The sequence below is a fragment of the Danio aesculapii genome, chromosome 8 (assembly GCF_903798145.1).
Source record: "Danio aesculapii chromosome 8, fDanAes4.1, whole genome shotgun sequence".
Lineage (NCBI taxonomy): Eukaryota > Metazoa > Chordata > Actinopteri > Cypriniformes > Danionidae > Danio > Danio aesculapii.
This window is the reverse complement of record NC_079442.1, coordinates 16,991,672-17,003,655: the sequence shown is the minus strand read 5'-3', so window position 1 is coordinate 17,003,655 and position 11,984 is coordinate 16,991,672. Positions and strand designations below refer to the sequence as shown.

The 11,984-nt window shown below is 34.9% G+C and overlaps 1 protein-coding gene across 1 annotated transcript in view; it reads right to left on the bottom strand.

Moving 5' to 3' along the window:
• Positions 1-2,831: 2,831 nt before the first annotated feature.
• slc23a2 (solute carrier family 23 member 2) overlaps positions 2,832-11,984 on the bottom strand; it is a 74,986-nt gene continuing 65,833 nt past the window's right edge. Inside the window, exon 15 of the mRNA XM_056463308.1 lies at positions 2,832-11,386. Within this exon, the coding sequence (XP_056319283.1) occupies positions 11,142-11,386 (245 nt within the window). The 3' untranslated portion in view covers positions 2,832-11,141. The remainder of the gene's footprint in view (positions 11,387-11,984) is intronic.

Sequence of the window (11,984 nt, the reverse complement as noted above, 5' to 3'; positions counted from 1 at the left end):
ATCTTCTGTAATCTGCTACCCGCTATGAACACCCATCTGTCCAGACACACAGCTAAAGGGGTTTTCACAGGCTAAAAAGCACTGAAGTCTTTAGAGAGATCAGGAACACAAATAACAAACTGATAGTGGTGAAAAGCACATTATAGTTTGCTCATTTTTTTCAATCTGATTAAGGACGTTGTCAAGCAAAAATGATCATCATCATAAGTAGACACTCCTTGTAGGTCTGAATATGACATATCATGTGGCAATTAAATAGTGCTTCTTTTGTTTGTAATGTAAATGACGGAATGCGTAAATAACGCAATAACTAAAATGATGGAAAACAAACAAATCAGCGGGTGTTTTTGAAATCATCTGTTGCTTTTCATCTCTCTGCGTTGTCTCTGACTGCTTTCAGGCATCTGTTTATAGAGTTTGCTTGAGTTGACCATGTTAACTCAGCCAGTTATAGTCCACATCCACCCACCCACCCACACAGGAAGAAGCAGAGGTGAATAACAGATATGTGTAACCTGATATTTGTAATGAGTTAACCAGATCAGACTGAAGAGAGAACAACATTTTGTTACCCCTATAGATCAAATTTCTAGGAAGACATTTTTTTTTTTAAGTATTCCTTCCCAAAGACATTGAACCAATCCTGAATTTAAGGATGGACAAAAGACTAATTAATGTAATTTGATTAAAATAATTCTTAAAATAAGATTTAAAAATGAAATAAATAATAAACAACAATATAACCGCTAAACCAACAACTATCATTATTATTATTGGGTGACGCAGCGGCGCAGAAGGTAGTGCTGTCGCCTCACAGCAAGAAGGTCGCTGGTTCGAGCCTCGGCTGGGTCAGTTATCGTTTCTATGAGGAGTTTGCATGTTCTCCTTGAATTCGTGTGGGTTTCCTCCGGATGCTTCGGTTTCCCCCACAGTCCAAAGACATGCGGTACAGGAGAATTAAGTGAGCTAAATAAGTTGGAGGTTCATTCCGATGTGGTGACCCCAGATTAATAGAGGGACTAAGCCGACAAGAAAATGAATGAATGAATTATTATTATTAATAACAACAACAAAATGTGTTGAAATGTTTCAAAAAATAATAATGAATAATGTAATAATTAAAATAATAATGAATAATGTAATAATTAAAATAATCATGATAATAATGAAAAACGATTAAAAGTCTCGTTCAATTGTAAAGTTCCTGATGTTTATTCTGTTTTAATTACAAAAATAAATGTAACAATAATACAAAAGTGAATATTAATATTATTATTATTATTAATAATAACCAAAAATAAAGTTAAGTGTTTAAAAAACAACTAAGAATTACCTTTATAATAATTAATAATTATAATAAAAACAACAAGACTTTCAATTGTAAAAATTCTGATTTCTATTCTGTTTTCACTAAATAACAAAAACCAAAATAAAACAATAGAAAATAAATATTACTATTAATATTATTATTAATTAGTATTAACAACAACAAAACAATGTTTTAAAATGTTTTGAAAAAACAACAACTAAAATGACTCTAGAACTACCTTTATAATAATAATTACATTTTAATAAAATAACAACAGCCACAACAACTGTTTCCAAGTGTAAAATTACTGATGAATATTGTTTTATTAAATAACAACAACAAAAAAAATCTACATAAAAATAAAATAGAACAATAATAATAATAATAATTAAAAAATATATATTATTATTATTATTATTATTATTATTAACAAATAAATGTAAAATAACATATGAAAACAACAACAATGCTTTCAAATTTTCCGTACCTGATATAAACCTGGATGTGGTAGTGAATTGATTCATTTATATATGTGCAATATCACATGAGTAGCAATGCGATTTGGCTGTATATCGGCACTGGTGGGAGGCGTGTCCTTAGTGTCCTACCATTGCTGATCTACAGCCATATTGCACTGCTACTAGAGTGATATTGTGTTTATACAACAGTTCGACGGCATAATAGTGTGTATAAAAAAGAAAATCAAACATGGAGAGTCTAAAAATCCTTTTGTATGAAAAACTACTTTCTTCCGCCATTCCTTCACCATTGCTCATTCACCAACATCAATTTAGAGCTAGTATTTGACTGATTCTAATATCTAAAACTATGAAAAAATGGGTTATTTTGCTCACATTTGAAAATAAGGATGAACGGCATGAAATGCCATCAGTCTAGAGCCATTTCCAGTATTTCTTTGTTGCAATCAGGATATCACAATACTAACACCCCGAAAAAGCCAAAGCATGGCTACCAGATTAATTTGACTACCAGATTAATATGGTATAAATACAGCACAAGAACATACAAAAGAGAGAGAGAGATAGACTCAGAATGTCACTTACCTGTTTCATAATGATTTGATCAGCTGTAGTTAAAATTACGCTGAGTTTTTCTCCTCTAAGGGCTTATTATGCGGTCTCTGTCGCCATCTTGTGGCGGAATGTCAACCATCTTTGCTCTGCTCAGTATGACAGGCTGATGGATGCCAACACACTGTATCTCCGAAATTATAACTATTTAAAATAGGCACTATGCTATTAGGTTGTCCAACAGCTGCAATATTTGTCAAACTGTTGTGAGTTTATTGATCTGCTGTCACTCTATGTGGACAGAGTAATACAGAAGTGTGAGAAGGCTGTACGAGTGCTGTTATTGCAGAATACTGCATGGCTGTCAGCAAGTCAGATTTGAGAACCAGACAGAACTGTTGTATATGAATGAATGAATATAATCTGCTTTGTTGGGGGAAACACTTGATACACTTACAAAGAAATTCAAATAAAGACAAAACACATTTTTTGATTTGCTCAGAAACATCTTATTAAATATCTTTAGGATCATGGAACAAAACAATATCTGCTGTTTCTACTAACAGGAGCTGCGATGGCTGGTCCAAGAATATAGCACATTCTGCACTTTATAGAGATTTATATTCATATATTTATAGTTTCAGTGCATTGCACCACTTTCTAAATTTGTACTACTAACATGAACAGGAAGTAATGTTAGAAAAATACAATATGAAAACAGTCTAGTTAACAAAAATATTCAATTAAACTACAGATCTCAAAAAAGACAAACAAAAAAAGAGAATTTGCTTTACTCTTAAATAAAAACGTAACAAAATGGTGCGCTTTGCAGCATGATGATTTAAGATTATATGCATTTTTTTGTCTTTAAAAACACAATGATGGATATAAAAAAAAACAAAAATAAACATTTAAAAAGATATTACAGTTCTGAAAAACTTAGTATTCTTTTCAGATCGATCCCTTCAAAACAACTGAAGCTTTGAATAACATCAACATGTTATTATTTAGATCAATCGAAACCTGCAAATCTCAACAGAAACTGCGATATCGTAATAGTCGACAGCTTGAGTTAACAAAATGTCCATTATCAAAACCAGAATTCGCATCAATGATGTTTAAATGTTAATAATAACATGAATATTGACCAAAAAAAAGTTAAATGCTCGTTTTTTTCCACATAATTACTGTATGTCACAAATATGTATACACGTATGTTACTTCCATAGAAACCTTTATGAGTGACAGATAAACAAAACAGCACAGGATGAGACAGGTCTTCATAATAGGTCATATTCTGTTTTTAAGAACATTACAAGAAACTATTTAAGGATGAAAGTGTTTCATTGATGAGGATTTGACACCACTGCAAGCACTGTCGGCGTGAAAGGGAAGAGATTTCGAGGCTAACTGCACACTTTCTCAGTTGCATTAACTTTGGATTCTCAAACAATCGTTAACCCACATTTCAGAGTGTTGAATGTCTGGATAACATCTATTGAAGAACAAAAAAAAACGTGTTGTAGTAATGGATTCCTTATGATGGAAGTGAATGTTGTTCTGGAAAACTACAGCTCTAAACATAAACGTTCACTATTTATGCAGCACTCAGATATCGCTTTTAGGTCCCAAATACTGTCATTTAAAAGGTTGGTTCAACCAAAATAATTAAAAATTAAATGAAAACAACTAGCTAATTAACTAATACTAATAAAATATGATCATTCTATTTAGTCACCCTGGTGTTGTTCCAATACTGTATGCATCAATTTGGACCACAAAAAGGGATTTTAATCCAGAAGCCTTTGTGTAATATCAGCATTAAGCATTATAAAAAAAAAAAAGCACATAGCCTAAGTATTCTGGGGGGTTATGATAGGGTTTAGTAGAAATAAAAAAATAAAAAAAAAATCATGAATATATTTCAGCCTAGACCATTGCAGTTTGTACTCAAACATGGGACATTATCACAATGGCTAAAAGGCCCGCCAAAAAGAGTAAACTTTAATAAAGCTAAATGATAAAAGCTAAGCTAATAACTGACAAAATATGGACATAAGAGATATATTTACCTGTTTTAGATATATTTAGGAAAGCATGAATTGGATTTTGTGTCATGTTTCTATAATAATCTTGTTTTTGCACAACTGTGACTTATTTCTGTGCAAGTAGGAGTACAATTTAGCATAAACAGCTAATAATGCTAATATAGCTCTAACGGTTGAGGTTCAGTGATCACAACATACATTTACCTCAGAGAAGGAAGTACATTGTATTGTGTGTTTTGTTTCTATTAATCTTGACTAAACTTGTGAGTTTTTTTATGCGAGTCTGAGTGAACTTTAGCACTAATAGCACAAATGTGGCTCGAATAGCCGACAAACAATGAACACAATAGACACATTTACCTCAGAGAACAAGAGTCCATGAATTATTTAACATTTATTTTAACGTTAGTCTCTTACAACTTGAGTACTTATTTCTGGATTCAAATGTGGTGCTAATAAAGCTAATGTGGCACTAGCAGTCATGCTAGCACTGAAGATCAAAGCGTAAATAACCCATTCACTAATATTCTGTTCTCCAAACGCTATAGTAATGTATTGCGTGTCGTGTTTCTATTAATCTTGACTAAACTTGTGAATTATTTCATGCGAAGCCCTGAAGTCCAAAATGTAAAGAACTCATCCACTAATATTCTGTTCACCAAACTTTATAGTACTGTATATTGTGTCGCGTTTCTATTAATCTTGATTTCACACCTTGTGTGCTTTTTCTAATACTTTTCAATGAACTTTAGCACTAATAACACTAATTTGGCTCAAATGGTCAACGATTTACTTCAGGAAAAAGTGTTTGTGTAAAATGTTGTGTTTTGTGTGACAATATCTACTAATCTGGATTTCTTGAGTTTTTTTTAGGAGGAGTCAGACTGAACTGAGTTGATAATAAGGCCAACAAGTTTTCACAAAGTAGGACATGTTTCTGGATTAACATCTATGTTGATCCTGTAACAACATTTCAATCAGCCAATCAGAATTAAGGGATACGTTCACTGTTTATGTAAAGTTTAGGCTTACAGTTTACAGTTACGGTTTATGCACTTCTACATGATTGTTATCCAACCATCATTCCCCTTCTGATTTTGGGAATAATTTAGAGTTATTGTTGGTATAGGGGTAGGGAATAGGTATGGATTACATTTTTGAACAAAATTATGTTTCAGGATCAACATAGATGTTAAGGATCGCATCATACTTGGCAAAATCATGACGTGCTTGCTAATAATGCTAACGTGGCACTAAATAACACATCCAACTTCAGTTTACTGTTCACCAAACTCTATTGTATACCACCATAGATATGTACACTAGATATCCCATACAGAACCTGAGCATGCGCCAATAACACCGCCATATTTGTACAGTGCTTCCAGGACAGAAGTCATTAAACGACACTAGACAACACTAAAGCCAATGTGAAGATGTTGGAGTTTTGCACTGCGTACTGGTGTAGTAACGAGCAAACAAAGAAAACAAAGCATAAAGGCAGAACATTTCATAGGTAAGATTTTGTATGTTATGAACTTTTGTGCTCAACAAGTAACGTTATTGATGATAATACAGTCACTTTCTGCACTGACCATAAGGCACAGTGGCACCAACTTGCACTAAACTATAAGCTTATGCTAGTTTAGTTGAATAACATCAGCAAACAATGTTAATGCAATATGACAACAAGACGCTGGTGCCAGAAACTTGTATTATTGTCAGTTAAGTGATGTAATGGCTGGTTTTTGAAGTAACTTATAAGGGTGTCTGATAACATAACAGTGCCTGCGCGTCAATGTGCATACTGTCCACCCTAAAATATTGAATATTACTAATTTTATATATATAATTTAGATTAGAAAGGTGGATATGTATATTGAGATGCAGGGATATCGATGGTTCACAAGAGTTGTTCATAACGAAGATTCATTCACAAACGAATTGCTCCCTTCGTTAGAATTAGAAGTGAAAGCATGAAAGGGGGTGTGTTTCAGGACATGGATCTGATCAATTTTAACAGGGAGGGAGGATAATACATTTCTATTCAAAGGAGCGTTACCCTGTACTAAAATGGCGGTTCTATTAAGGCATTGCTTCCAATAGACAATAACAGCATAGGCGAAATCTAATGTAAATATCTATGGTATACCACAAGAACACTAGAAATACATGGCACAATAAATTTGTGCATTTTTATTCAAAATCTTAATTCTGGTCACTATTCACTTAAAAAAAACTACACACAGCATTAGAACAACATCAGAGAAAGTAAATGATGATTCAACTTTCCTTTTTTGGTTGAACTCTTCCTTAAACATTCTTAAAAGCATTAAAATCATCTTGTGCTGTAATGCACAGAACATCTTTAAAAACGTGTAAAATAAGGCTAAAATCAATGTAACTGTTGTAGCATTGTGTTAGAAAGGTAAATGGTCCTTGCATAATGAGTGTTCTGACCCAAAACACCCAAACAAATCCAACAGCAGACCAGAAGGCTGTATTACAGTCAGCTAGAATGAGAGAAAGAGAGAAAAAAAAACTTCTCAAACATGTTAGTTGGAATGACCTTCTGAGGAAGCACCGGTTATGTTGTAAATATTGAGACTGGTTATAGAAATGTCTTTTTGCACCAAGCTGCAACACACTCGCAACTTTAAACCTTAGAGTGGAGAATCACACGTCTAGCTTTCAACAATCTTACAGGTAGCAAAGAGATAGTAGACATAGTACACATAAATAAATAAATTATACACCAAGAAGAGAAGCTCAATCTGAATTGTGGATGGTGAAACACACGTGACCACCAGACGGAGATCTAAATGAGGTTCTCGCACAGGTGAAAGAATAACTGCACACATTTTCAACCAAACAAGGCTCTTTCGTGACCTTTCATGATATCACGGAAGGTGTAACAATAACTGATAGTGTACATTTAAAGACTTTGTTTCCTTTGATTTTTGTGAAGATTCTAAAATATCTGTAAACCAAAAACGAGAAAATATAGTTAAAAGTAAATATCAACGATTAGTATTTCTTGTGATAATGTAGAATAGTATTTAATACAGTCTCAGAGGGTGCAGATAGAGTGTTGCGGATGTGACATCAAAACCTGAAAGACTAATTTGCCTCTAGTTTCTTCGTAATTTGTTTAAAAATATAATGGGGTTTTCAGTTTATGAGGCGGGGGAAAAACAATGCCCCTAAAAAGCATACATGTACATGTAGTTCCTTTACGGAGCGGTTTATAATGTTGTGACGAACCCAACAGATAAATTTACCTCAGAAAATATAGTATGTCGACTCTTATTTGTGCCCCATTTACAATTAAACTTGATTTCTTTCAGTTTCTATTCTTTTTCAGTGTGCAACATAACGAACTGACACAATTAGCAAACATTGCTAATAGGCAAACATAGCAAACATTGCTGATGGGGTGCTAATAATCAACAGTCAACTAACACAACAGATGTTATCCACCTCAGAGAAATTAAGTTATTGTATTTTTTCTATTAATTCTGATTTCTCACAATTTGTGTGCTGTTTCTGGGTGAGTCAGAGTGAGCTGTGACAATATTAGCTAATTTCATACTAATCAACAGTTGGCAAACATAAATTTACCTCAGAGAAGATAGTATGTGAACCCTAAACTGAGGTGCATTTGTAATTTTCCTTGATTTCTCTGTTTGAATTCATTTCCAGTGTGCAACATAATGGACTGTAACGCTTGTAGCAAACATTGCTAATGGGGTGCTAATAATCAACAATCAACAAACACAACAGATATTATCTACCTCAGAGAAATTAAATTAATCATATTTTTGGTGTCATATGGAATCAATTTGTGTGCTGTTTCTGGGCGAGTCGGTGTGAATGGTGATGTTACTAGCTAGGTACTAGGGCTAAATTGACAATAATCGTCAGTTGGCAAACAAATTTACCCGAGAGAAGATAGTATGTGGACTCTAATTCATGTTACAAGTATAAATAACCTTGATTTGTCTCATTTTCTATTCTTTTCCATTGTGCAACATAATGAACTGTAATGCTATTAGCAAATATTGCTAACGGGCTGCTAATAATCAGTCAATGAACACAACAGATATATCTACCTCAGAGAAATTGTATTTTTGTCATTTTTTCAGAGTGAACTGTGATGTTACTAGCTAGCTAGTAAAGCTAATTTGACACTAATCGACAGTTGATGAACACAACAGATAAATTTACCTCAGTGAAGATAGAACGTGAACTCTAAATTGTCCCACATTTCTAATCAACCTTAATTTGGATAATTCTAACAAACACAAATTCTAAAAAAAAAAAAACACATGCTGTATTTGTGGCGTTTTATTAACCACAAATTGTTAAGCAAAAAGCTAATAGGGATAATGTGGGCATAAACTAGTTTCTTACAATTAGTGTATATTTGCCGGTTGAAGTGAAACCCTGCTGAAAAAAAAAAACTGCTTAAACTAGCCTAGGCTGGTTGAATGGTTTTAGCTGTTTGACCAGCCTGGTTTTAGAGGAGTTTTAGCCATTTCCAGGCTGGTTTCTGCAATTTCCAGCCTGGTCTTAGCTGGTCAGGCTGGAAACGACCTGCTAAAATCAGCTTGATCAGCTTGTTTTAAGCTGGACATAGCTGGTTTTGGATAGGCTCCCAACCTGGCTAAAATGTCATCTCCCAGCCTGACCAACTAATACCAGGTTGAAAATGGCTGAAACCAGCCTGAAAACGACAAAAACGCCTCTAAAACCAGGCTGGTTTAGTGTAGTGGTTTTTTCAGCAGGGATGTAAGTCTAAAAGCTAACAATATCAACAGTCAATGAAGACAAGATAACTTTACTTTTACTAAATTAATTTATCCAAATAAGGTCTGTGGTAAATGTGACTTGAAGATACATTTTTGTGAAGATGTTTTGCTGAACAATTTACAAATGAACACAATCAACTAACAAAACATACATATTTAGAAACATACCTTAAAAAAAATAACGATAAATTTGGTACTGATGTCTGTCATTCATTTTGTTGAGCAAAACATCCAAGCATCATCGAGTTATGTTTAACAGAATGTATTTCACTCATGAACTTAAAAGCCCCATTATTAAAACCCACAGGACATACTGAGGTAACCAACAGCGTATTAGTCTTCCAGGTTTTGGCGTTAAGATTGCCGCCCTCTATAAATGCCCACTAAATTCCACTCTTCCTCACAAACAAATCACATCTGCAGTGCTTGTGGGATCTAAATTATAAACCACATTCACTTGAACAACGGTGAGGAAGCGTCACCTACATCAAACAAACAACAGACCAAAAAAAATGTGTCGCCCAGAACTGAGCTCAATAGAACTGTTAAAAAACATTTCCCTACCGTCTTTCAACAAGACCTGAGTGCAATCATTCTCAAGTTTTTCCCTTCCAGTCTTCCTTCTTTTGCAAACCATGCACTGATTATACATTCGTTTTTTAATCTGTGTTTCATTTTACCTACTGCATAGCTTTCCTTAACTTGCGTCCGCCTCTGAAACTAGCAATTCAAGGTGGCACAAACAGTATTTATTACTGATGATAAGAAACACCCCCATTTTTCAAGAACTATTTATCAAAATAGCAGCTAACTAACGACATAAACTTGAGTGAATGAATCATTTTAAGGCATTGGGACTTGGTTCACCTAAAAAGAGAAAATTCTGTTATTTACTCTCATGTCATTTAAAACGCCACAGATTTCGTTCATTTTCAGAACGCTCTAAATGCTTTTTTCTTCGTTATTCTTTCGCCCACACACATATACTTTTATCCACTGAAAAAATTGTGATCAAACTGGCCATTATGTATTATTTTTAGCTTGTCGATCTGAAGATGTTTTTCAAACTTGGATCAGATACAATTTAGAGGCGAAAATCAGTTATTTCCACCACACAAAGACTTTATCAACTCATAAAATTGTGATTAAACGGACCATGTATTAATTTTAGTTTGTCTTTCTGATGATTTTGAATATCGAAATTTGGATCAGTTACAACTGAGAAGCAAAATATCTCATGTTTCATTACAAATATCGTAATTTTTGTTCTAAAACAAAACAAAGGTGAGTAAATGACAGAATTTTCCCTTTATGTTGAACTAACCCTTTAAAATCATAAACATTTCTGGAGGTTAAAATCACGAACGAGCAAACTACATTTTGTGCGTTAATTCAAGCAGTGCAATTCAAACATAAAGCACAATAACCTTGCATCACTAAGTAAACCTTGCGATCCACTTTGTTCCAGAACTGTGCCATGCATAAAGCGAGTGTGGGCTTGTTGTGAACGGGCATGTGTGACAATGGCGCTCATTAGCACGTCATTTATCGTCAAACGCATCCGATTATTGACATACCAGACGGAGCAGTGCAGGTCAGCCAAAGAAAGGAACACTGATATTGGAAATGCAGAGGATTTTATAAAGTGTTTTCCATCAATCTGTGTTGCCACGTCCTCCCACATAAAGAGACGAACGTGTATAACTGCATTGCTTCCACTTGCTGTTGTCATTGGGACACTTTCAGATCCGCTCCGAAACCGCTCAAGAAACCATCTTTAGTGTTTGAAGACAAGTCGATCAAAAGGGAGAGTTTTTAAAGGATGAAAGAGTCTGAAGCTGGTTGTGTATTTAAGGACTGGACTGCAGATTTTCACTGACTGGGTGGAATGAAGCCTCGCGATGACTGTCTAAAAACCTACCGAATAGGGTGGTGTTAAACACTATACTCCGCTTTCTCCCAGTTCTGGTTTGGCTGGCATGCTCTCGTCTCTTCTGTTTCGACAGCTGTGGGTGAAGATGCTCCACTGGTAGCCGGCGAAAGTTGGGCTGATTGGAAGGTACTGGAAAATGCGATGGCGCCGCAGGAAGTCCATACCAATTGGAAGGTCGTAGGATTCCATCCGGTCCCGTTTAGATGAGCTGTTTCCACGATTCATCTTACGGATGCCTCTCTCCTCTGCGGTGCCTGGAATAGAAAGTTAATGAGAGGAAAAAGTAGTAGTAAATTATCTAAAATGTGAACAATGAAATGGAAAAAAAGGTGCTTTCTGAATAATAATGGTAAGGCTGTGTGATTAACTTGTTTGTTCGCTTCTGAAAGGATCGAATGTCAGAAGCACTTCAATAATCATGCACACGTCATTATCATCAGCTCAAGAAGTTTGTTATTTCACATATAGACGCGCACACGAGCGCTCTAGAGAAAGTGAAACTGCTCGCGCTTTAGACGCCCTTGTAAACAACAACAGGGCACAGGGGACAGTGTTTCCTCTAGGATTTTTTCCAGCTGTGCCGGCAGGCCATTTTTAAACACGGTTCTATTAACTACCTGTTGCGTTATTTCAATGACAAATGTCGTGAGTGCAGTATTACGAGTTGTAACAGCCTACAGCATGCAAATCTCTTGCGTGCCGATTTCCTCTGCTCGTGCACAAAACTTGTTGCGCGCCCTCAAATACGCGCTGCTCAAATGCAGATCCTTTTGTGCTCTCTCAAATAAACGCTGCTGAAGTGTGATTTAGTGCGTTTGTGTAACGAGTATGTCTCCAACATTTATTAGATTT